General features: G+C 35.8%; 2 protein-coding genes and 1 pseudogene across 2 annotated transcripts; 1 reads left to right on the top strand and 2 right to left on the bottom strand.

The window, feature by feature from the left end:
- Positions 1–501: 501 nt before the first annotated feature.
- On the bottom strand, positions 502–5,058 carry LOC128215350 (ras-related C3 botulinum toxin substrate 1-like). Its single transcript, XM_052922041.1, has 5 exons — positions 5,026–5,058; positions 3,825–3,986; positions 3,164–3,446; positions 2,380–2,498; positions 502–637 (listed from the first exon to the last, which is right to left on the bottom strand). Exons 1-3 carry the CDS (start codon positions 5,056–5,058, stop codon positions 3,204–3,206), a joined length of 438 nt encoding a protein of 145 aa, XP_052778001.1. The 3' UTR covers positions 502–637; positions 2,380–2,498; positions 3,164–3,203.
- Positions 5,059–5,471: 413 nt separating this feature from the next.
- LOC128215352 (dehydrogenase/reductase SDR family member 1-like) lies at positions 5,472–6,475 on the top strand (annotated as a pseudogene).
- A 2,787-nt stretch (positions 6,476–9,262) lies between these two features.
- LOC128214328 (uncharacterized) lies at positions 9,263–14,350 on the bottom strand. The gene is made up of 7 exons (XM_052920745.1): positions 14,260–14,350; positions 13,814–13,878; positions 13,407–13,559; positions 13,105–13,194; positions 10,711–10,864; positions 10,362–10,403; positions 9,263–10,030 (listed from the first exon to the last, which is right to left on the bottom strand). The coding sequence occupies exons 2-7, from the start codon at positions 13,871–13,873 to the stop codon at positions 9,972–9,974; spliced, it is 558 nt and encodes a 185-aa protein (XP_052776705.1). The 5' UTR covers positions 13,874–13,878; positions 14,260–14,350; the 3' UTR covers positions 9,263–9,971.
- Positions 14,351–26,861: the final 12,511 nt, after the last annotated feature.

Consider the following 26,861-nt stretch of genomic DNA (forward strand, 5'->3'; position numbering starts at 1 on the left):
ACTCGCACAAGAATAGCAATCTTGCGACCACCTTTGGCATGCTATTATAGTATGAAAACTTGACGTTTTCAGAAAATATAAAAGCTATAACGTACAATATTGTTTTAAATGAAGGAATATACAATAAACAATTATGCCACCACTTATTGACATACACTAAACATAAATGAATTTAAAAAAAAAAGTAAACAGGAAAACCGATATTTTGGATATTTTTTATACATTGACCTTGAATTAGTTATAAGGTTATATGTCAATTCGAAGTACATTATGAGAAAAATATATCGTCTTAGATATTTGATGAAAATAGCTATATTCAAACATAGTATTTTAACTGAAATGGAAATTAATGGCGCCCATCTTGAGCGCCATCTTGGATATTTCCCTTTTCGCGAGAGCCGCCAAGTGGCCAAACTCACTTTCCGTGTTCTACAGACACTAACCTACAGTTTGATATCAAAATATTTTGTATAGCAGAGGGGTGCAGTAAATTTCCTCATTTTTCACATTTGTCTGCCTTAGCACCCAGACTAGTACCTGTCTGCGGCATTACTGGCGGATCCGTGATGGTCTTTTTCGCTTTAACGAACAAACCCATGGACTTCTTTGACTTTGGTGCGTTAAGAACTATCCGTGTCTGAAAGATACAAGATACAAGAATCCTTATTAAAAGACTGGTATATTTTAACAAAGAGCATTAGCCCAATGAGCTATTTTCTGACATGAATAACAAACATCTTAACTTTATAAAGTTACACATAAATCGTCATTGGAAAGCATTCCCACAGATAAACCTTTTGAATTCATCCACGACCAAGTTACCTGAAACCGTATTATGAATACAGTGACACAGCCAACAGGCTGTGACAGAGTGGACATTTGAAATATTTGTTTTAGTTTTTGTTTCCAACAGCTTCTATTGATCAGGATATTTGCACAATCATGGATTTAAATAGAATTACAGTTGAACCCCGTTGGCTCGAACTCCTAGGGACCGGCGAAAATATGTCGAGCCTCGGTAAATCGAGCCAAACGAGAAAGCTAAGATATGTAGAACAAATTCGGTCCTTTTCATCCAGTTCGAGCCAACGATGAAATCGACTAAAGCGAGCTCGAGACAACGTGATTCGACTTAAATATCCATGGCATTTGTGAGCAGTTATTTTGATGAGTAATTATAAAAATACTTAAAGCATTAACTGGCCCTTTGTTTACAACCTCCATTATATGGAGTTGATATAATTCCCAATGATTTGCTACTCTCGAGTCAAAACTGCAAGTTATGTACATCGTTATGCATTTCAAGTTATGACTTATGAATCGAGAATACGTATACAAATAAGAATTTAGTCTCGTTGCATAAGTACCATTGAGGACATTAGTCGATCGATTTACCTGAAAGCTCTGTGCTTAAGACAGGTTTTTTTACACCTTATACCAAACATTCATTCAGTCATTGTAATCAAAAGAAAGCCTTATTGTTATATGACAATCCTTTACTTTTTATGTGTATCTAAACAAACCCCAATCAATAAATAGAGGATTATTGTTTGTTTCAGTGTAATTAGTGAATATTTCACTCGTGACCACTCGTGGAATATAAGTTTTGGTGCGGACTCGGTGAAATATATAGAGGATATTTGTTTATTTCAGTGTAAGATCGTATTTTATTTAACGAGTGTCATAGAAAATATAGTTTTTCAATGATTTCGAGTGGAATATAATACGATAATCATATTGCACAGAAATAAACAAATGTGCTGTTTCTTTTATGCTTATTTTCCGAGTTTTATAAAATTTTAATTTATTTTCTTAATTGTCACTTTTTTTTGAAAAGGGTTATATTAACGCCACTACCCGTGGGGCTCCCCTCCTGCCAATTCTATAAAAGAGTTCTCTGATATTCCTTTTTATAGTTTATTATTCGCTCGATTTTAAGTGCAAAGATTTTATGAACACTTATCAATGAAGTTTTTTTATTAAGTGCATCCATGTCCCGAAAAATAACGACAACACTTTTATTTTAAGCGTGGCATGAATACATAACCAAATTACTACTCCGCCATTTATTGAATGAAATTTGAAAGGTCATTTTAAAACACATTATTAGAAAAACGTGCATTTGCGGGCGGAACGTCATTTCGGAAATGACGTCGTTAAAATTGTGTCCCAGCTCGGTGCGCGTTGACGTTTGATTTGAAACCGAGAGCGGGCTTAAATTTCAAATAAGTGAAAAGTATCAAATTGATATTTTCACGGCTTGAAACAGAAACATATCAATTTTATTTCACTGATAAATCTCTATAAAACACCGTAAAGCATATAATTAAAAGTAAACAAATCATCATAATGTTAAGCTCCAAAGAAGAAAAAACTTACAGCTTCATCAAAGCAATTCTTCAATCCTTTCTGGGTGAGGGCGCTGGTTTCACAGTATATAAGTCCATGAGTCTTGGTAAGCGTGTCGATGTCGGCTGTGGATACTGCGGACGGAAGGTCTGCAATATATAACATATCAACAATCTGCAAAAAGTAACATTTTAAACAACCAGCGGCAAATAGGCTTTTCACGGTCTGTAGTAAAATAATTCTTTACAGTCTGCAAACAGTTTGCAACAAAAAGTATTTGAACACACATCAGCGAATGAGTTTGTCTCGTATTTATACAATTTTCTTTTTTTACATAAGTCATGCAGAGTAGAGGTTTAGCGTTCTTTGACCAATTAAGTATGTACAGTATTCTAAGTGCGGCTGCAATAAACAACTTTCGCTTACTGCGAAAAGGCAAGATACCACTTAATAAATTCTCTCTATCAATATCTGTAGTCAGTTGACCAATTTGCACGCGAAAAAAACACTAATTTCTACTGAAGGTTCCACTTGTGTACTTAATATTAAAAAAACGTTAGATTTTGTTTGGTTTTGAACGTTGATACAAGTCACTTCCAAATTGGTGTAATTTGTCCTTAAACCTGCACTCTCACAGATTAACCGGTTTTGACATTTTTTTCATGTCTTGGAATGAGCCAATTTTTGCGTAATTATCGGGAAATCAGTAATATAAGACTGCTAACAAAACATCAGCTTCAACAGACAGTTGAATGTTTTACATTTATAACTTATTTTAAACAAAATTGATGTTATATGAAGCAGATCGACCTACCAGCTTTGCATCCGACTAGTACAATCGGTATATCTGGGCATTAATGTCTCACTTCCGGTAGCCATTTTGGCTCCACGTTTTCAAATGAAGATGCTCTGCTTAGATCAAAACAGATGAAAAACACGTCCGTCCCTGCATAGGAAAGGGGTCTGAGGCGGTCGTAATCCTCCCAAAAAGAAATTATTGGAATCAAATAAAGCAGCAGTGGTGGATCCAGAAATTCAAAATGGGAGTGGGGAGGGAGGGAGGGGGGGTGCTGATACTCGCATAAATCACGTTTCTCCTGCTATCTTACATGACCGTGATTATATGCATGTACATGTAACACATAACTGGTATACACATAGATAAGTCCGCAAGTACACGTGCCCGTATAAGAGGTATGGGCGGTTCCAGTGTATGACATAAGAGGGGGGGGGCGTATCCCTTTAACTTTTGCTCTTCCGTCAGAACCGAACTATATTTGTTTAAAATGTTGGCAGGGGGGAGGGCTCCCAAAGATCATTTTAACGTTTTATAGTCCCAAATTGTGCATTTTTGGCGTATTTAATTACTTCTTTTCTCCTTTTATTGAAATTAAAAGTAATGTAGGACGATTTGAGTGATCCCCCTCCGCCCTGGATCCTCAAGTGCTCTCCATTATAATTGAACGACGACTTACCTGTCCGGCGGTATCCCAGAGGCCCAAATTGACCGCTTTTCCATCAACCATTATATTGGCAGAGTAATTGTCAAAAACTGTCGGGACGTACTCCGACGGGAACGCGCTGGTTGTGAATGCTATAAAGAAGACAACTCTTGCCGACGCCGCCGTCGCCGACAACTAATAGTTTTATGTTCTCCATTGCTGCTGACAATTATATAGAAAATATGTTATTTCTAGTTCATTTGATATAATATATGTTAAGTTCAATGTAACACATGCAGTTACAAAAATAGATATCTTAGAAGCTTATCTCTTTGAAGATCGATAAATGAACGAAAGAAACTAAAAGTGTATAAAGAATATTTCCAATTTGCACTACCCTAAAATAAGGAATATCAGTTATTTAATGTAGACTACTAACTAAATAATGATGTTAATGTTGTGGTGTTTTTTCATGAACATGGAGAATAAGAGCAAAGAAGTGAAAAAATAAACACTAAGTACTATAACATAATTATTAAGGCGCAAACAATGATGAATTTATTATTTTCAAATTTCGCGCCAGCAAATATATTGTTTATTTATAAACTAAGACAACCATGTATACACTGCCAACGGAAATTCCCACTAATAAAATAATAATTTAGTTTCGAGCTTACCGGTCAAATGTATTCTCTGTATTGTAAATTCTTGAAGTTTAAATCTACACAAATATACTATCACAATTAACAATATCAGAAGAAAGAATAAAATTTTGAATAATTTCACGTTTACATTCAAACTGTCAACGGTACCAGTATATTCAAAGTGGTCTTCGACTTCTAAAAATAACATCCAATAGCATGCGGATTTTTGGTCACTAAAATTAGATGTAAACACTGTACATGTATTGGTAAGGGGAGGTAATATTGTAACATTTGCCGTTCGTTGATATACATGTACTTTCGTAATTTTGTAAAAACGAGGACATTCTTATGATCGTTTGTGTATTACGTCGGTCATTTTATACAAATTGTCTTAATCAGTTAATCGCGCTACAACACACATAACATTATAATGCGATGTATAATTATACATGTTCTATTTTATGATCTTATGTAAATGTAGTATTCTCAATATATGACTATTTGACATTATCATGATTTTTAGAATCATATATTAGGTGTTATAATCATAGTTTATATTACGGCATATTTGTAGTATCCTAATTAATTACCTTGATATTACTGCAAATCAATCCCTGTGTCATAATGTATTAATATGTCAGAATTATTTGAAGTATCATATACTGTGTTACGGAATAGTTTTAGTATCCTAATTATAGGTATATTTAATGTCCGTGTCATAATGTAAATAATTGTGCAATTAGGAATATGTCAGTATTATGTGTAGTATCAAAATATACACAATTTATGCTTATATTTCACTCGAAATCGTTTGAAATGTAATATATTTTATACTCTTAGTATCCAAGTTTATTTCAGAACCGTTTTTAAAATCATAATGTAGATTTTGAATCGTTTGTAAAATCGTTATGAAGAATCATGTGTAAAATCATAATATAAGTGTTTTTAAGAATCGTTTGAAAAATCATAATAAATTTAACTGATAAAATTGATCGAGGTATCATAATTTTCCATGTTTTCGTCTGAATCAATTACCATGCTACTGTTTTCAGTTGAATTAGTCAATGAACTGATATTTACACAAAGCATTTATATTCTTTCTTCGCGGTATACTTACAGAGTGTCATTGAAAGACAAAGTCTGCATCGTGACAGGAGCTACACGGGTCATCGGCCACGGGATCGCCTTGCAGGTAGGCGCACATGGGGCCACCGTCTACGTCACCGGAAGGACCCTCAAGGCCAAGGATGATGCTCAATTTCCATGTTCATCGAACAGACGTTGCGAGAAGATCGAATCAAGGGGAGGCAAATGCATCCGTGTACAGTGTGATCACAAGAACGAAGACGATGTTATGAAATTGTTTGAAAATGTTGCTCGGGAACAAAATAACCGTTTAGATGTTCTCGTTAATAACCCGTTCTCCGCATTCAGCGCATGCGTGGATAACGTCAAAGTGCCTTTCTGGGAACTACCCGATAATATATATAATGAGCTAAATCAAGTTGGTTTACGAAACCACTACCTATGTTCGGTTCTAGCTGCTCGTCTTATGGTGCCCTGAAGTCGGGACTGATTATTAACATTTTCGGTCACGGCGGAATGACGTATACGTTAAACGTGCCGTACGGTATCGGAAAAAAGGAAAGGACGCATAACGTCGCCTTCGTCTGCCTTTGGCCTTGTGTGGTTAAAACTGAGGGTTCACCAGCAATCTTCAAGGATCCGAAATTGTCAGCCACGATGGCTGTGGAGGCTGGTTTTAGTGAACAAATACGGGGAGTCGGCAGACAACGTCGGAATGTGGGTTTCGTCCGACTCGCTAACGACAAAAATATAATGAGAATGAGCGGGAAAGTGCACATAACCTCTGACCTCGGGGAACACTATTTGTTTAGGGATGATGACGGTAATAAGCCTATAAACATACGCGAATAAAAAATTGCTGAAATTCGCGCCATCTTGGATTTCCTGTCGTATGTGGTTCCAGATTTGTTACCGTCATGGTTTATGTTATTTGCCGGCCACAAATTAAACTAAATTATGCAATAACTGACAAACCTGAATACGCATGTTTGCATGAATGTAATAGTCAACTCTGGAATTTAAAACGTATATACAAGTTAAATGTATGGTTATATGTTTGTTGTTTTTATTTGTTATATATAATTGACGCTCAGTGTGTGGACACGTCTTATGAACACCTTCATATGACGTTCAAAGTGCTCCGTGTATTCGATAACATTAAGAAATTTTAGAATTTGCTTTTGCACATACAAGCAATGTTTATTTGTGAACGATTTCTTATTTTATTCGATTAATTTAAATTCGTAAACGTAATGATATATTGATTTTGCAAGATCAGTCTGAAAACCTGAATATTAAGACAGAAAGATGATTTGTTAGTATGTTGTTGTTTTTCAATTAAGAATGTCAACATTCTGTATCGTGTATGTGTTGAACAAACTGGGAATTTAATGTTTAACTGGCTCAGTCGTTGATACCCACCATAGGTGTTGCATGAAGCAAGCTAGAGTTTCATGGTGACTTGATCGTTTGCCCTTCTGGGTTCAAACAGCATTAAAGCCAGCAAAAATGCGAACATTACTTATATTTACATTTAAATTATTTTATTCATTACATTAAAAATTAGCAGTATCTTCTGCCATTGAGAACAAACCGTTCTGTATTTCCACGACTGTTGTAGCCGTGTATGTTAACAGTCTTTATCCCTTCCTCATCGTTGGAGACGTCTCCATTTATAGCCATGGCAATATTTGCATCCTTGTCATAGATTACTTACAAGTTTACAAAGCGACCCGTGCCGTCCGTTTGTACATTGTGGTACACCTAATATAGAACTATAACCATAATTGGTGACAGTGGTCCAGTGGTTAAGGTGTCCGCCTCTCACCATACTCAGGAAACGGACTCGAGCGTGATTACATAAGCTCTCCGCTTCCGTCACAATGGAGCATCAAACAATAAGTATATAATAATATGTTTTTATATCATATAAGATATTTTCATTTAAACAATGTTGTTCTTGTTATTTTTAAATTTTTAGTTTACATGCACGAACCGCTGAACGTTTGCTTTTAAAACGATTCCTTTACAGATTCTTTATAATTTCATCATACTTCTGTTGTTGCGAAATTCGTGACACATAGAGCAAACATATTAAAAAGGTTTCAATGTCATTGGGCCTCATTTTTTACTATTTATTTATTCCACAATGCATTTTTTTATGTTGTGATTTTAAAATTTCCATTCAGTCATTTATTTATCCCGTTAAAGATGCACTCTTACTCCATAATAAGATTTACCACAATTAATAGTATTGTTTTAAAACTCCAAAAAGGATGAATAATTGTCGAAAACAACGGTTCTTATAGAGGAAATCGAGTTTAATTTCAAGGAAATGAGCCTAAAACACGGTATTTCTACCTTACGAGACTATAGTAGACCAAAGTAAATTGTTAAGCATTCACCAATCATTTAATTTTTTTGCGCTTTCTGCTTTTAAATACACGGTTACAATTTAGTTATCAGTATGTAATATTTTCCATAAATGCATTGTTTTAAAGTAGTTAAAGGTTATCTGTCAAAATTGATTTTTACTATGCATGTGTATGTTTAAAGTGTCACTTTAAAAGTATGCAAAAGAAAACTCTAATTTCGCTGAAATACATATTACATTCTGACCAAAATTTTATTCTTACTATGGTTATACCAGAAAAGATTTAAAGGAAGTCTTCATAATTTCAAGCGTTTAAAAGTGACCATGCATTTTATTTATTTTATCTCCCAACTTAATTGTGTCATAGCGAGTCCACTACCAAGAAGACCCCGGTTTGGCCGTCTTTGTGGTAAATAATCTGGATAGTGCATACGTGATCACAAACAAACTATGCGTCTTTTTAGGTTGCTTAAAACAGTCTCCCCTGATTTAAGTGCTTTCAATTTAGTATGCTATATTAGGGTAAAAAAACACACAACCTTTTTAGGTATTGACCATCTAAAAGCACAAGAGGTAAAAAGTAATGTAAAGACCAATGCAGAGGTAACGAGCCGTTTGGCTTCTATCATTTATGCAAAGACTTTTTTGTAAGCCCGTATGTTAGTTAGAAAAAAATGCACACGGTTCAAAGTAAGAAACAAAACAAGCGTCTGCGTAGCGTCAATCGCAAATGACCTCGGAATGTCCTTGCTTTATGTAAGACGCTCAAAAAACAAATTCATTCACTCATTCTACCGTTCACGCCCGGCAATTGATACGGGCATTTTATGCTTTACTACTTTGATTAGCTAAATTGTAAAGATTCACAAGCGGGTAGAGTGGAGGGGCGCACCCGGTGCACCCCCACCCCAACCAATATCGTTCAAGTTTACTTTTAATGTAAATAATCGTAGAAAGTAATGAAATTCAAAAATGCACCATTTCGGACTTTAGTTAGAATCGTCTTTGGGGAAGACCCCGAAACCGCATTGTCATATAAGTTTCTGTTCAGAGAAAAGGGTGCATGTTAAAAGTTTGCGCCTCTAAGTTACCCGATCCCTAACGTCAATTCCTGGATCCGCCCTGATATTTTTATTAGCTTTATACTGATATAAATCACACTCCGATGTCTTTCCTTGGTTGAAATCAGGTCCATTACAATGATCATCAGCAGCTTTGATAGTTTGATATTGCAATGTATGCAAGATAGGGATTATTATTTTATGTGTGACATTGCAAAATTAATTATAACAATGGCAACTTACACATTGAATTACGAACTTTCCATGGGAATCGAAACAATGACAAAAATGAAAACGCTAAACAGATATTGGGTTATTTTTTTATTGAATATATTCTGTTAGAATAAAAGGAGAGTCAGCATCTTACAAAATGATTAAGGACACACATTAGGCATTTAAAATAAAACACATTTTATAATGATCTATGAGTTTAGCTAATTCAAGGTGTTAAAAATTAAAAGATTTAATATTATTAACCTTATTCAAACAAAGAGAGATAAATTTACGCAAAAATGGCATAAAGAGTTAAGAGACACGTCCAGAGAATTCTCATTTGCTATTTTAAATTGCCAATTTTAATTAAATAATGTTCAAAATAAACCGCATACAACCCGAGAAATGAAAGAAAATTCCAACTCTGTTTTAATAATCTTGAAGAAAAATTTCATTTTCCTTTAGAATGTCTTACGAAAAACGTATATAACCCGGATGTTGTTTGTGTCACCCGCATTTCTGAAACTTATGGAATATCTTGTAGCCGATAACATTAATATTTGTTCGCAAGGTATCATGTTTTCTATACAAAAGCCTTACAATACGTCACAATACATTCTACAATTAGACACGTTTTTTCCAGATGTTACATGAAATATAGAAACATTACTTAAACGTTATTATAATTATTTGAACGACAAACATGTTAGTACTGTTTACAATTGTACATATATTGTTAATACGAGTTTTCTCATTTGCACTGCCCTTTCCCACATTGGTCCTGATCTTCTTCTTCTTTTATTTACTCTAATTGTGCGTACGCACCTTCAATAGAGCCACAGAGTGAGATGAAACACCACACTGAAAACAATTACAATTGTAAACAAAGTCAATAAGTAGTTCGACGAACGCTTTATATTAGCGTAAATTCGAAAGAATTATTACTGCACGTCATTTCATTCAAATTCGAAGCAAAACCTCCACGCAGCGGTTACTTCCACTTGGATTACATAAATCACACGCAAATTACAAGATGATAATCTACATCACATGACGTCGTTCAAAATTGAGTTTAATACATTTTCCTCTTTTTTTGGTATTTTAAATACTAGATAATTGATTAACTCTATAAATAACATTTTGTGCGCGGTAAGTCCGAAACTAATGACAAATGTCATTTACAAATACTTACTTGCTTGTCTCCTTCCTTCCATTCCCAGTTCCCCTATCATATCTGCAGTGTTTAAAAACAGAGTGGCCATATAATCGACGAACGTACGAGACAATATAGTAAGATCAAGAATAAGGGTTGAAATAATGATATTTTCACAAACTTAATTGAGGTTTTAATATTACTTGTAAATTCGTACAATCTTTGTCTTACATCTACACCCTTATAATGTAGGCTGAGCCTGCCTGTATATGTGGAAAGACAGATTTTGCAAATGACCTTTGAGTCCAACTGTAACTTTTATGCGTTCGGAATGACAAATACAAGTAGTGTTTCTCAATCTAAATCTAGTGAGTTGAAACTCTCGTACCTCTCCTGTCGCCTGGCGTGGCCTCTGCATAATAAGTATTATAGTCGTGGCAGAAAGTGGCTATGTTTGATCCAGCAAGTTCCAAAACTTCTTCATTTGACATCTTTGTGCGATTGAAGTGCATGTTGTGGAAATGAACTTCGTCGGTTGTGCCCTACAAAAAGGTCAGCGTAGATAATAGCCAGTCGATAATATTATTTACAATAATTGCGATACATTTACAGTCATGGGCCTACTAACGTTTTTCTCTGCTTTCTGTCTTTATTGCCCAAACTGACATTTATACAAACAAGTTTACAATGATATATGTTGTACAAAACTTTTAATATATCTTAAAGTTGGTTTATTAAGGCCCAAAGGTTTCACTATTTCGCTAACTCAAACCGTTCGTTTCCAAATAAGGGTTTTCATACTCTTATTATAATCACGTAATGTATATATGGATTACACGAATATTTAATATATTCAACACATAAATCCAGTGGGAAGGTTGTTTTTAGCTATATTATACATCATATTATTATTTAAAGGGTAAAAGTACATTTTGAAGAGTGCAGTTGGTTTTTACGAAAAGACAGTTCATATGTAGACTGATACTCTTATTTGTATTCAAGTACTTTCTGAGAAGCATTTTATACTTTGTTGTTACGCAGTACGCGGTATGCAGAAACCTAAACGTTTGGTATGCAGAGTAAAATGTCTTTTATGCTATTTGGTACGCAGGATATGGGTTATTAAACAGAGTATTGGTACATATGGGTTAAAAATAACATGTTTTTTGGTCCTATCGTCAACACAGACTTTCATCGACTTTTAACAAAAGAATTTTCATGTCGCTTACGTAACTAATGAAGCTTGTCAGTCAATAAATTGCCGTCGTCGTCCGCGGCTTTATTTAATGTCGGCTCTCTAACTTTGTTAAAAGCATTTCTCATCCGATCTCTCTCAATCTTTATTACAATGTACATGAGAGTATTAAACTTGACTAAGTTCGATCAACAACTATATCACATTATACAAAGGTGGTGGATTAACAGCAGATCGTATCATTCACTCTTGATTCAAGTGCAATTGACCAAATTCAGTTTGTCGCTATCTATTACTTGATTGTATTGTATCCTTGTTCTCTATCTCGACCAAGAATGCTTCGATCGACATACAGCAAGATATCATTATTCTTCAGAGCTATGTCTCTTGCATTGTTTTATGCGTTCGTATATTTTTGTCTATCTAATCGTTACTGGACGTGGTAACTCTGCATCACAGACAGTTTCTGACAAAAACAACATCAATTTTGTGTTGAAGTATGTTATGGCATGATATTGTATATACATGTTACATGTTCTAAGATATCTTGATCAAGTTAAACATGGTTGTAACATCAGTCTCATGATTAGTTTAATAATTTCCGCATCTTTCAATAAAATAAGAACCACCAAGCAAGCGAAATTTTCAATTCACAGAAACATTATAGAGAACAAAGTATAAATACATGTGTTCATGACATAGTAAGTTAAACATATTTATAATGTACAACAAATAATTGATAGTTCCCATTCAATAGCAACTGATTTGATAAAGCATGACAATTTCAGTAATAATCTCAAGATGCATGCAAAAATGATAGTCAAATGTTAACTATATCTTTATTCATATAACCTATATGATACCCTGGGCAAATTAGCCAGGGAAACTTCGTAAATCTTGAATATTCATAAGCATTTTCCGACCAATGAAATTGCCGATAACAAAGAGAAAGAATCTCCTTTGCGAAGAGCCACCGGCATATTTAACAAAATCCTGCCTAAAACGATTTGTAAGCCGTGATCTCATTGGATTATTTCGAACCGAGATTACATCCGTAACTTCTCGGCCATTTCCGCACCGCATGAGGTGTGTCTCATGCGACCAATCAAGCGGCTGGATTTCACCTTATTAATTATTCATGAGTAAGCGATTTTTACCGCTGATTTGCCTAGGGTATCATATAGGTTATAAAACGCTGGGGTGCTGAGGATATATTCATCAATACATACTACTCAATCAAATAAGTTACGTAATTATTGCATGTGGTCTTAACCAGAGCAGAATTTCCCCCGATCATATATTCAAATGAACTAAGGGAACGCTAAGATCTTAGCTCGATGGAGTCACGTTAAGATAAGTGTTTTTAAAGGTACAACCTTAGTTTACGATGGTTTCAAGTTAGTGACCAATTTCACTAAGGTAGCCTTACGGCTTATGGTTGCATCGATTTTGTAGTCCCAGATGTGGGTTTTATTATAAAAAAAAGATGGGGAAAAACACGAACAGAGCGCGTATGAATGGCAATTTCGTCTTTGTACCTTACGATTATAAACCATGAAACAGAGTCAAGTGTCGTAATATACAAACCTGTTCGTATTTCCATGACGGCTGCATCGGAACCAACGGTCGCGTTAGAATACAAATTTTCCTGTTGATATCCTTGAGAACACCATAGCCCTGTTTAAAAAGGGGAGATAATTTATCAAGACGTCTAAAGAGTATAATTCCTGGCTCGACTCTTACATCTCTCAATAATTCATTATTTTTGGTTAGAAATTGAAAGTATAATTTCAATATTCTGACTACATACTTAATACTTAAAAACTCCTATATGGTATGCAAGGAATGTCTTAATGGTATTTATATATATGAAAAAAACATAGCTTTACCACGTTGTAGTCATGAAAGTTGACAGTCTGTATCGATCCCCTGTATCGGGAGACGTCTCCAATGATAGACAAGACGAGTTTAGCGTCCTCGTCGCGAATAATGTCCATTTGTATCTTATGGCCTGCGTCGTCCGTCTGTACTATATGGTTCACCTGCAATATTACTATATCATTTACAATGTGTATTTAGTATATAGTCAATTACATTATGGTCGATCGGTTCAATAGTTTGAAGCAATGTTATTCGTGTTATTCCTGTTCTTAAGCTAACCTGCACTGTTTAATTCAAGTAGAAAGTAGAATTTTGTAAATAAATTTAAAAAAACAACACCAATAAAACGGTTAATTCAACCAATTGTGTTTTTTTAAGATTCCTTGACTTATTATTTTTGAATATTTCAACATACCTCTACTGTTGCGGAAGCCGCGACAGCAAGTGCAAAGAGGACAAAAAGTGTCGAAGTCATTGTGTCTGAAAATAATTAAGAGTTTATTGATTTATTTATTTGATTTATATTAAGTCATTTGCATATTCGTATGCCTTTGCCTTTTGCTGCTAAAGGTTAAAGCGGCAGGGTCAGGACGATCTCACATGAGTTGCCATTTTAATATGGAAGCAATTAAAGGAGTTTTCAAAAAATGATTGAAATTGACTAATCAATAAACATTTTGGATTGCTTCCACTTAACCAAAAACTTTACCATTTTTATACAATTGGCCGCAGCTACACTAAATAAATAAATAAATAAATAAATGAATGAATGAATGAATGAATGAATAAATAAATAAATAAATAAATAAATAAATAAATAAATAAATAAATAAATAAATAAATAAATAAATAATTGAGTACCTGATACAAGTAGCTATACACGTGTTGTCCAGTCAATGAATGGCAAAGTTGTGTCCATGCGATGGCAGTCCCTTATTTATACCCTTTTCGTGTTGTTTTATTTCCATATAAGGATGGTTTTGGATTGACATGTTTATTACAAACTAAATGTATAACTAAAATTATTAAGATTACAGCACAAAACAATTTGGTCATGTTTTGAAAGTTTGTTTATGTGAATTTGTTTCAATAAATAATTTCCTCCTCGACAAGTCATTTCTGTCCTGTTTCTATATATTTTTTTATTTACGAGAGGAAATATATCGTCGGTCATATTACGCAGGTGACATTCTTATTGATCTAAATGGAAACTGTAACTGAAAAAAACTTTAAAGTTGGCAAAGATTACTTCGTTCCTCCGATGAAAATAAAGAATAGTGAAAACTACTGAAATGTTAAAATGATTGTACGTTTATGGATATTCCGACATAAACCCTTATTTCTGTGTTGTTTTTTTTTTCATTTTGAAACAGCAATTAGGAGGTATTTGTCTTTAATTTTTCTAGCCAAATCTTAGAAGCAATCGACCTCTAAAAACAGCTGTAATATTTTTGGAAAACGTTTAAAGTCTGATGTTGAAAAGATAAGACTTTTGAAAAAAGGGGAAGTAATTAACTTCTAAACAACAATGAATTTGGTCAATATTCAAAAGTGAGAAAGAAAAGGATAATAGTCCAGAATCAGTGAAGAAATGAAATTCGCAAACAACCACTGTAGCACATTGAATAAATTACTCAGCAAAAATAGAAACGTCCCTCCATATTTCAGGAAAGATTTATCGAAAACCAAAAGGGTTACTTTTATGAATCAAAATAGAAAAACAAGTTCATTCATTTCTGTATCAAAACCAATTAATAACATCTGGCTATCTTGTTAACTTTTCGAGAGATAACCGGTCAAGAGAGGTAGGGGTCAAAATCAAAAATCCCAAAACTCAGAAAGGTGTTATTGAATGTTTAGAGATGGAATTTCAATAAGAAATGTGGCACAACCAGTAAATCTCGTAAGTAACGAGTGTGGCCACCATTTGCATGATTGCATGCAATGACCCTACGCCGCATCGACGTAACGTAACGCAATACCATTGCGTTGAGCAAATTCCTCCATTCCTGTTGTAACGCCCGTGTAAGATCGCGAACATTGTCAATCTGATGGTTAGCTCGTGCTTTGCGGCCAAGCTGATCCCATATGTGCTCAATGGGGTTTAGATCCGGGGAAACCGCGGGCCATGGCATGACGTTGACATTGTTTTGCTGCAAGAATTGAGTGGTGACCCTGGCTACATGAGGGTGGGCATTGTCATGCATCAATGTTACACCAGGACTATGCTGACGAATAAATGGTAAGGCATATGCATTAAGCACGTCTGCAACATAAGGCTGTGCATTAATGTTGCCCTGTACAACAACCAAATCTGTCTTCCGGTTTCCCATAATCCCACCCAGACCATTACGCTCCCTCCCCCTAACCTGTTCTTCTCAACAATGCAACAATCGGCGAATCTTTCATTTTTACGCCTGTATACCCGTAATCTTCCGTCAGCATGACTAACTGTGAACCGAGATTCATCGGTGAAAAAAACTTGGTTCCAGTCAGCCCTTCTCCAAATCAGATGACGTCGCGCCCATAACAGCCTGGCAGCACGGTGACGTTGGGTCATTATCTGACCAGTGTACGGGCGGCGTGCCCTGATTGGTTGGACGTTACGACGCAACCGGTTGCGAATGGTCTGCCCTGAGATATCGTATTGCCTAGCAGTGACTGTGGATGCCAATTGACGTTGACGTCAGCAGCCGAACCGACGCGCGACTACCCTGGCGGACATCCCACCCGCAAGCATCCCAATTGCCTGATTTCGCTCGTTTTCGGAAAGCCGTGGCATATCGAAAACAGTGAAAAATTAAAGAAAAAAAATAATTTTCAGAATAGCCCCTATCGCATGAATGGTACGACATGAACTGAATCAACATATGGATGACATGTATAGTGTGCACGTGCAAAACGTGCAAATAAAGGCTTTTTTATGTTTTGTTTCTTGAAAAATCGTGCCCTGGAGGAGGCAAAATAAAAGTCAATACTTTTAAATTTGTGCCAGTTTTCTTCTCGATTTCAGCAAATTTAAAGTGATTTTTTTTCAGTGAGAAAACCATCGTCATCTGTTATTTCATTTTGACAAGTTATTTAATAGCTCTATATATGGTAAAAAATATATTGAAATATACCAATTTAATTTGAAAATAAAGTCATATTTGGACTAAACACAGATGTTTTGATTGATTGTATGTATTTGTTTTTTCAGTAAATTAAATTTGCAGTTCTGATACTAGGATTGTGTGTGGTAGTTACCCACTCCATTGCCTTGTTTACACCACTGATGTCGTTGTTACCCTTTACATTACACACCTGACGCCATTGTTACGCCTCCCATCGCCGTAGTTATCCACCTCATCGCCGTAGTTATCCACCTCATCGCCGTAGTTATCCACCTCATCGCCGTAGTTATCCACCTCATCGCCGTAGTTATCCACCTCATCGCCGTTGTTACCTCATCGCCGTAGTTATCCACCTCATCGCCGTAGTTATCCACCTCATCGCCGTAGTTATCCACCTCATCGCCGTAGTTACCTCCTCATCGCCGTTGTTACCTCATCGCCGTAGTTATCCAACTCATCGCCGTAGTTATCCACCTCATCGTCGTAGTCATCCACCTCATCGCCGCTGTTACCTCATCGCCGTAGTTATCCACCTAATCGCCGTAGTTATCCACCTCATCGCCGTAGTTATCCTCCTCATCGCCATCCACCTCATCGCCGTAGTTATCCACCTCATCGCCGTAGTTATCCACCTCATCGCCGTTGTTACCTCATCGTCGTAGTTATCCACCTCATCGCCGTAGTTATCCACCTCATCGCCGTTGTTACCTCATCGCCGTAGTTATCCACCTCATCGCCGTAGTTATCCACCTCTTCGCCGTGACCAACTCGTTATGAAGCTGATACAAATATGTGTACTATAATAAAGTTTTATAATTTTTTATAGCACAATAATTTTAAATTTGGTCTTCTTACTGGGCTGTTTTAACTAGAATATATTAATTAGTTGCAACCCGTGGCCGACTCGCGATTAATTTGGGGTGCTATTTTCGCAAAGTATTTTGTAGATACAAGGTACGAGGGTTGAGTCAGGCGTAGCACTCCAATGATGTCAAATGACACCTGCTTCACCAGCGTAAACGCATCTTTATAAAACTTGTGATTAATGATTGTTTTATTAAGATTTACAGACTTTAAGAACTGAAATAATGTTCAAACAACCATAACATTATAATGAATAGAACATTTTGATTTTGAATTTTCTGAGTTTAGAAAATAAGGAACTTAATAAGGAGCCTTACCCGAACAATTAAGGGTGTTAAAAAAATAATTGTATTTTTTTTTCTTTCTAAGTTTTGTTGAACAGTTTATATTAATAAAAGAATGGAAATACATCAATATCATTCTGTTTTAATAGTATTGGATTAAAAACAAGAATAACTTTTCATTGTATTATTTTTTTAAAAATTGAAAGGGTGATTTTTAGGGCAATTTTTTTTCACTGATGTCTTGACATCATCGATTTTTGTTAATCGGCCATGATAAAAAACACAAATTTTTAGGATATGTTTCAACTCAATTTCAATATTATATTAAAGGCAGTGTGGGGTATAAGAAGCCAACATAATTGCAAAATTGCCTCAAAACATAAAATAAAATTGTTTGACTTCTCAAGAATATTTTCTGAAAAAGAATACCATAGAATCGCAATATCCGAACCCAAAACATTGGACCACGGACAAAATGTAGGGGTACAAATGACAATTGTGATAGCTTAACTGACGAACGAAAACTTAATCTGTATGCGGACAGATTTGCATATTAAATTTTATAGTCTTGGTAAATCATGTGTCGTGTTCTGGGATGGTATTCAATATGCAACTTAAGTCAATCTTATGGTCATACGTCATTGAATACATTCACTGCATAGGTCCGTTATTTATATCGAGCAATCCGATTAGCTTCATCGTTCTTAGATCCAATTAAGAACAGGATTGAATATCACCCCTACTCGTGAACGGAGATCACTGTGTATGACATTTGGGTCATGGTTGCACTCAATCTTTACTCATAGTTTCTATGGTTATATATCTGTTAATCCATATCATAATTTAGTACATAATTTATAAAGAAGTTTCCGCACTATATTTCTTTAATGTATTTGCCCCACCAAAGGGCTAATCGATTATGTGGAGTCTAACATATTCTCATGAAATATATTACTCTATTCATAAGGTATTATACACGTTTTGTTTTTCGTCTTGCATAACAACTTCAATCAAATTATCGTTTTGGCAATTGTATACAGAATTCTGGACTCAGTCATAATAGCGCCTTGGTCAGTTCTGGTACCTGCTGTATATTTGTACTTTCAGCCACAAAAAACAGCATCAATGCAGAAATGCGTAATATGAATGTACATAAGGAAAGAGGACATTATATTTACATTATTGCTCATTTTGTTATTCAGAGTCGGATGAAACAAGAAGAAGGAAACTAACCAAGGCGTTAAAAAAATAATGGAAAATTCAAAAACGTTTGTGTCCTCTTAGATATAATTGGATGTATTGTTGTTATTTGACAGTATACCGGAATGTTATGATTATCGTTATGTTTTTCTTCCTGTTGTCTAGTCTGAATATGTTTTGCTGCATCGTACACGCACCAAAAGCGTTGTCATAACACTTAACAGGGTTGTAATTACGACAAAATCGAAGCGTGAAATATGATTGTTGCACCTTCCACAGTCTATTTTTAACATAATACAACGAGAAATGCAGAGACAAACCTAGTAGCCGAAAACATAACATAACCTATGTTTGATTTTACGGAATGTTTTGTTGTAATTTTGTAAGATAACGCCTAACAGTATTTGGAGAAAATATAATTTGTTCTTTACACAATGTCACTTGGTGTATCGATATAAAAAAAACGTAAACAGATACTCGCTTTGAAAGGGTGAATAAAATTGCTATAAACTCCAACAATCACATTCAATAACATCTTATATCATAAATTAATGCATGTTCTCAACCTAAGAAATACTTATGAACGATACATCTCTTATCTGACGACTAGTAATTGCTCAATACATATTTTCAAATTACATACAGATATAGCGGTTGCGTGACACTTTTACGTGTACGCGTAGTTACCCGTACACGCTTAAGTTTAGTTAAACCTAAAACTCGTTAGAATACAACCTACATGTTTAGGGAATGAAATTGAAAATGAACAGTCATTAAGTTCTAGGCTTAATCATTTAGAATTTCTATTTTCGCGCGTATTTAAAGGTCCGACCACTGCCACACATCTGATACACGCTCCCTGCATTAGATTCTGCATTGACAATGTGTCTGACATTGATGTTGTACTCTAAGTGAGTAAGATGACCTGAATTAAAAACGTAATGATTAAGAAGGGCTTTTTGCTACGCTTACTCCGCCCATTCTTAATCATTTCGATTTTACTTATTGGTAAATTACTGACTCTCGCATAGCACGCTTTACTAGTAGTTTTATAGGTGACAGTACCGTTCGTCTTTACTTTACAGTTGTTTTTGTTTGAAAACAAATACCCAAACCAGGCGAGACTACAGGAACAATATTTTGACCTCAGTTGTAAAAATATGCACACTAATCTTTACATCACAGTTGCACAAAAAAGTATCGAACTGCAGCGAACAAAACAGTAAAGAAAATAAAAAAGGAAGATAAAGATAAAGTTATTTGAATGTTTATTGTCCTGGTTATCGCATGCTCATAACAAACCAAGTGAGAAAACGGACAAAGTTACCATTTATCGCAATTGTTCAAAATTCTTTTTTGAAAATATCGGAATTGGATAAGCATTTTTCGAACAGGAATTTTAAAACATTGCCATTGTTTGCAGCAAAACAAATTTTAAAATGTGTTTTTGTATCTGCATGACCGTCAAAACACACATCAATATCTGACAAACTATTTTTATATTAAATATATATTGTGAACTATGAATGCAGCGGTATGCATACATCTATTTGTTCAAAATTATATTGTAAACGACAAATGAAACGGTCTGCCCATATCCTGCCCACAAAGTATTTAATAAAAAGTACATTTTGAATTATAACTGCTACTATGCAAATTGTTTGGAATTAGGAAATTCCTTGGGACGGCATACCTTAAAAATGCCATATATCATGTACATGATAAGCTGTTGTGTCTTTACAGACATGAGATGTATCCCATTCAAATCAATTTCACTTTAAAGATTAGATACGAAGGCCATTTAATTAAAACAAATACCATTACACATTTGCTAGAGGAAATTATTACTGGGTAAAAGATGTCTTATCAACATACCCGTTGCAAAATTACAAAACTAGTACAGTTCATTTTAATGTTTATAGCATGTTTGCGTGTCAAGCACATTACGCTGAGAAAACGTCGTTATTTCATGGTTTTTAATTTAAACTTTTGATTGTGTCGTTTTGCTGACGTAAAAAACAGGAATTGTCCATGACAGCTTTAAATTTTGACATTTAGTGAATGAAAGTTTTGTCTCTGTTGCTATGTAATTTTATAGCCCTTTTCAACAGAAGCCCTACAGAAATGAGATTTTTATGAAAAGTACAAAACACGTGTTCCTTCCTTTCTCCCTGTGTTCGACGTCGCTCGTTCCTATCACTCACTTCGCTTATAAAAGCTGGATTCTTGGGGAAAATTTATAATCTTACACTTAACGAATAATATATAGATGCATTGAGTCCCAAAGTGTGGTTGCATACGCATGCATATATGTTTAAACCGTATATCCATATTATTATTTTATTGTTAAAATGATCGTCAAAACACCATAATGTCAACGCATTCTGTCAATTTTTCTTCCATTTTCTTTAAACGAATACTATAGTTTCTATTTTACCAACTATTTTTTGAGGATGTCAAACTCTTAATAAGTTATAAAGAAAGTCAACGGGGTTTTAATGGCCCTCGTATATAAATTGACAGTAGTAGTCGTGTAATAGTTCCTTTGTTTAATATAAGTATTTCGAAACATATTTAGTTAACATGTATAAAAAATATATACATCAATGAAGACAAAAAGACTCTAAATTAATCTAACTAAAAAAATTATCCTAACATTCCTTTACTACATAAGTAATATCATTAAATATAGTTCAACTATGTATTATAATATCACTCCTTTTAATATATTCTTCTTCAATAATATTACTTTTATAACAGCACAAATTTCTTTATTTGATCTAAAACAATTTATAACAATGTCAAACAAATCATTCACAAATATTTGGCAGTTCCTAATACTTACAAAAAAAATATCAAGTTCCTATGGTGGCATATTACTGCCGTTCGGTAACCTGATATCGCTCGCAAATTGTTTCTCTTAATTTTCGCGATAATTATCTAGCTAACTAGTTAATATTCGCGATACGTTTTTGGTAAGATAAATATCATAAGAATAAAAACTGGCTTAAAAGTGTACAGACCTGCCACCTACTACCTTTTCTTAGCTGTACAACAATATCAGATTAACTAGTTATGGTTTGCGAATTCCACTTAATACGTAACATAATACCTGATAAGATTCATGTTATTTAATTAAGTGTTTAACACGAAACAATTCGCAAACGCTATCAGATTATCTTACGGCAACAATATGCCACCATAATTTCCCATGAGAACCAAAAGGATAATACCCTTTAAATTATTTTTTTCCTACTTTTAGAAAAGCTAAGAAAAATATATATTAACTACGAAAATGTGGCCTCACACCATGACATTCTAATGTAAAGTCCCTGGTTAAATGTAAACAATATTAATCAGAGCGCACAAGAAAATACGAAACGCACACAATGACCTGTGTGCTTTCACACGCTATGCACTCGCACAAGATGTAAACAAACCAGACTGTTATTTTTGTATCAGAAAAAAATTAATTTTGTAAAATATATATTTAGACATCATACGTCCTGATACTCATCATATTTAGTTTAATAGCCTTCTAAGTTATTTAACCATGAAACATATAAATGAACATCATAAGTCTTGATATTCATCTTATCTTAACACTTCGAAGTAGTTAGTCTTCTAAGGTAAAAATGATTACTCAAAACATGAGAAAAAAAAACAGTTATAAAGCAAGTTAAAGGTTTTCCCTGATTCCCCAGCCGAGAGTATCCTTATTTTTTAGATGAAATCCCTATAAAGCCCACATAAATACTATTTTTTTCTCTAAAAAATGTTTTATTCTTTAAACACGTTCATTATTCCCAAGGTACATATCAATAGGGCGCATGCGCTTCTCCCAAAATGCTACATTAATTACACTAGGATGCACCATTTCAGTCTAAATATAGCCAAAATTGCTTGAAGGAGTTCCCTTAACATGCTTTGTCACATTTAAAGCCAAAATATCTAGGTTTCTCGGGCAGTGAACGAACGCCAAAACAAATATTAGATTAGTAAATGTATTGAAATTCAAACTCGAAAAAAAATCGAAGATATAAGGAGTGGCGCTGGTTGTACATGTAGTTACATCATCAAGCATTCAAAAATACGATGAGGACAATTTCGATGTAGTACTGCAGAAAATCGTAAAGAGTCACCTTGCCATCACCTGTTTATAAATTTAAGATCACAAATGTATGAATAACAAATTAAAATGATTTGTTATTCTCCTACTGTTACAGTGTATTTTATATAGGCAACAGAGTTTGCATAAAAAGGGACATGAAAAGGGATTGTGCCACGTGTTTATCCAGTATCAGTTACGGCCCTTTATGGGATACAGCCTTTCGATTCACTGTATATGCATGAATGCATACATATACGTATACACCTGAAAAAATGACGCATCCATCACGATGGAACAGGTTTATAATCCTTTTGCTATTGACAACGATGGCTGCAAAGCCGTCAATGACATGCAAGCAAAGTGCTATGTCTTCGATCAACACAGGAAGTATATATATATAAAACAATTGCTCCGCGAAGCGAAGGCTGACGCTATTTTGTTGCTGTGGGTTGTTAGTCATGATGAACAGTCGTGCACAAGACCTGTGTCGCTACCTTCAATGTCAAGGTCATAGGAACCTACTGAGTTTTGTGTTGTCAGTCATGTTTTGTCAGGTCCGTATCTTTCTCATTCATGGTCAGAAATTAAAAAAATATTTGACAAAAGTGACTTCAAAACCATGAGGATGTTTTGCATATAAGACCCGTGTCCTTGCCTTCAAGGTCAAAGGTCACAGCAATCTTCTGAACTTAATGTTTTTGTTGCATATGCCTTATTGATAAAAGTTCTTGTCTTGCTCACATATATTACATACGTAATGTAAAAGTGATATATTGTGACAATTAAATTGGATACAAATATATTTTATGATATTGCGTAAAGCGGTTTTATCATTCCCCCCACCCCAACCCACAAATTTCACTAACAGCATTTATCGAACCTGCTATTTCAAAATTGATGCAATCTGTGTGCGTTGTCTTGTGATTGTGTGCGTCTTTTAAGTTAGTTAATTGACTGTGAGGCTTTTGTTGAGTGATTGTGAGGCATTTGTTGAGTGATTGTGAGGGTTTCGTGGAGTAACTGTGACACTTTTGTGGAGTGAATGTGAGGCTTTTGTGGAGTAACTGTGAGGCTTTTGTGAAGTGAATGTGAGGCGTTTGGGGAGTGACAATGAAGCTTATGTTGAGTGACTTTGAGGTTTTTGAAGAATGACAATAAGACTTTTGTTGAGTGACTATGAGGCTTTTGTGGAGTGAATGTGATATTTTTTGAAGTGACTGAAAGGGGGTTGTTGAATGACTGTGAAAATTTTGTTGAGTGACTATAAGCCTTTCGTGGAGTGACTGATGATTTTGCGGATTGACTGAGGATTTTGTGGAGTGAATGTGAGGATTTTGCCGAGTTCCTGTGAGGCAGTTGTGGAGTGACTGTGAAACTTTTGTGGAGTAACTGTGAAGCGATTGTGTAGTGACAAAAAGGCTTTGGTTGAGTGACTGTAAGATTTTGGGGGACTGTGGTGGTTTTGTTGAATTACTGTGAGACTTTAGTGAGGTGACTGTGAAGCTTTATGTGGAGTGACCGTGGGACGGTTGTGAAGTGGCTGTGAGGCGGCTGTGGAGTGACTGTGAGGCGGTTGTGAAGTGGCTGTTTGACATTTGTGGAGTGATTGTGGTGATTTTGTTGTGTGAATGTGAGGCTTTCGTTGAGTGACTGTCAAGCTTTTTGTGGAGTGACTGTGAGACGGTTGTGAAATGGCTGTGAGGCGGCTGTGGAGTGACTTCCGGAGATTGTGCAGTAACTGTGAGGAGGTTATGCAATAACTGTTGGAGACTGCGCAGTAACTGTGATGAGGTTATGCAGTAACTGTGAGGAGGCTGTGCAGTAACTGTGAGGAGATTGTGCAGTAACTGTGAGGAGATTATGGAGTAACTGTGAGGAGACTATAGAGTAACTGTAGGGAGGTTGTGGAGTAACTGTGAGGACGTTTTGGAGTAACAGTAAGAAGGTTATGCAGTAAAAGTGAAGAGACTGTGGAGTAACTGTGATGTGGTTATGCAGTAACTGTGAAGAGATTGTTAAGTAACTGTAAAGAGGTTATGCAGTAACTGTGAAGAGACTGTGCAGTAACTGTGAGGAGACTGTGGAGTAACTGTGAAGAGGTTATGCAGTAACTGTGAGGAGATTGTGGAGTAACTGTGAGGAGACTGTGGAGTAACTGTGAAGAGGTTATGCAGTAACTGTGAAGAGACTGTGCAGTAACTGTGAGGAGACTGTGGAGTAACTGTGAAGTAACTGTGAGGAGACAGTGGAGTTACTGTGAATAGAGTGTGGAGTAACAGTGAGGAGGTTATGCAGTAACAGTGAAGAGACTGTGGAGTAACTGTTAGGAGGTTATGCAGTAGCTGTGAAGAAACTGTGATGAGGTTATGCAGTAGCTGTGAGAAAACTGTGGAGTAACTGCAAGGAGGTTATGCAGTAACTATGAAGAGACTGTGGAGTAACTGTGAGGAGACTATGGAGTAATTGTGATGAGGTTTTGCAGTAACTGTAACGAGACTGTGGAGTAACTGTGAGGAGACTGTTGAATAACTGTAAGGAGATTATGCAGTAACTGTGAGGAGGATGTGCAGTAACTGTGAAGAGACTGTGGACTAACTGTGAGGAGGATGTGCAGAAACTGTGAAGAGACTGTGGAGTAATTGTGATTAGGTTAAGCAGTAACTGTGAAGAGACTGTGGAGTAACTGTGAGGAGAATGTGGAGTAACTGTGAAGAGACTGTGGAGTAACTGTGATGAGGTTGTGCAGTAACTGTGAAGAGACTGTGGAGTAACTGTGAGGAAGTTATGCAGTAACTGTGAAGAGACTGTGGAGTAACTGTGAGGAGACTGTGGAGTAACTGTGAAGAGACTGTGGAGAAACTGTGAGGAGGAGGTGCAGTAACTGTGAAGAGACTGTGGAGTAACTGTGATGAGGTTATGCAGTTACTGTGAAGAGACTGTGGAGTAACTGTGATGAGATTGTGCAGTGACTGTGAGGAGACTGTGGAGTAACTGTGAGGAGACTGTGGAGTAACTGTAAGGAGCTTGTGGAGTAACTATGAGGAGGTTGTGCAGTAACTGTGAGGAGGTTGTGCAGTAACTGTGAAGAAACTGTGGAGTAACTGTGATAAGGTTATGCAGTTATTGGGAAGAGACTGTGGAGTAATATTGAGGCGGTTGAAGAGGCGGTGCAGTAACTGTGAGGAGACTTTTGAATAACAGTGAGGCGTTTATGCAGTAACTGTGAGGAGATTGTGCAGTAACTGTGAGGAGACTGTGGAGTAATAGTGAGAAGGTTGTGCAGTAACTGTAAAGAGACTGTGGAGTAACTGTGAGGAGACTGCGGAATAACTGTAAGGAGATTATGCAGTAACTGTGAGGAGGATGTGCAGTAATTGTGAAGAGACTGTGGACTAACTGTGAGGAGGATGTGCAGAAATTGTGAAGAGACTGTGGAGTAATTGTGATTAGGTTATGCAGTAACTGTGAAGAGACTGTGGAGTAATTGTGAGGAGAATGTGGAGTAACTGTGAAGGGACTGTGGAGTAACTGTGATGAGGTTGTGGAGTAACTGTGAGGAGATTGTGGAGTAACTGTGAGGAAGTTATGCAGTAACTGTGAAGAGACTGTGGAGTAACTGTGAGGAGACTGTGGAGTAACTGTGAAGAGACTGTGGAGAAACTGTGAGGAGGAGGTGCAGTAACTGTGAAGAGACTGTGGAGTAACTGTGATGAGACTGTGCAGTGACTGTGAGGAGGTTGTGCAGTAACTGTGAAGAGACTGTGGAGTAACTGTGATAAGGTTATGCATTTACTGGGAAGAGACTGTGGAGTAATATTGAGGCGATTGTGCAGTAACATTGAAGAGGCGGTGCAGTAACTGTGAGGAGACTGTTGAATAACAGTGAGGCGT

The sequence above is a fragment of the Mya arenaria genome, chromosome 13, assembly GCF_026914265.1.
Source record: "Mya arenaria isolate MELC-2E11 chromosome 13, ASM2691426v1".
Lineage (NCBI taxonomy): Eukaryota > Metazoa > Mollusca > Bivalvia > Myida > Myidae > Mya > Mya arenaria.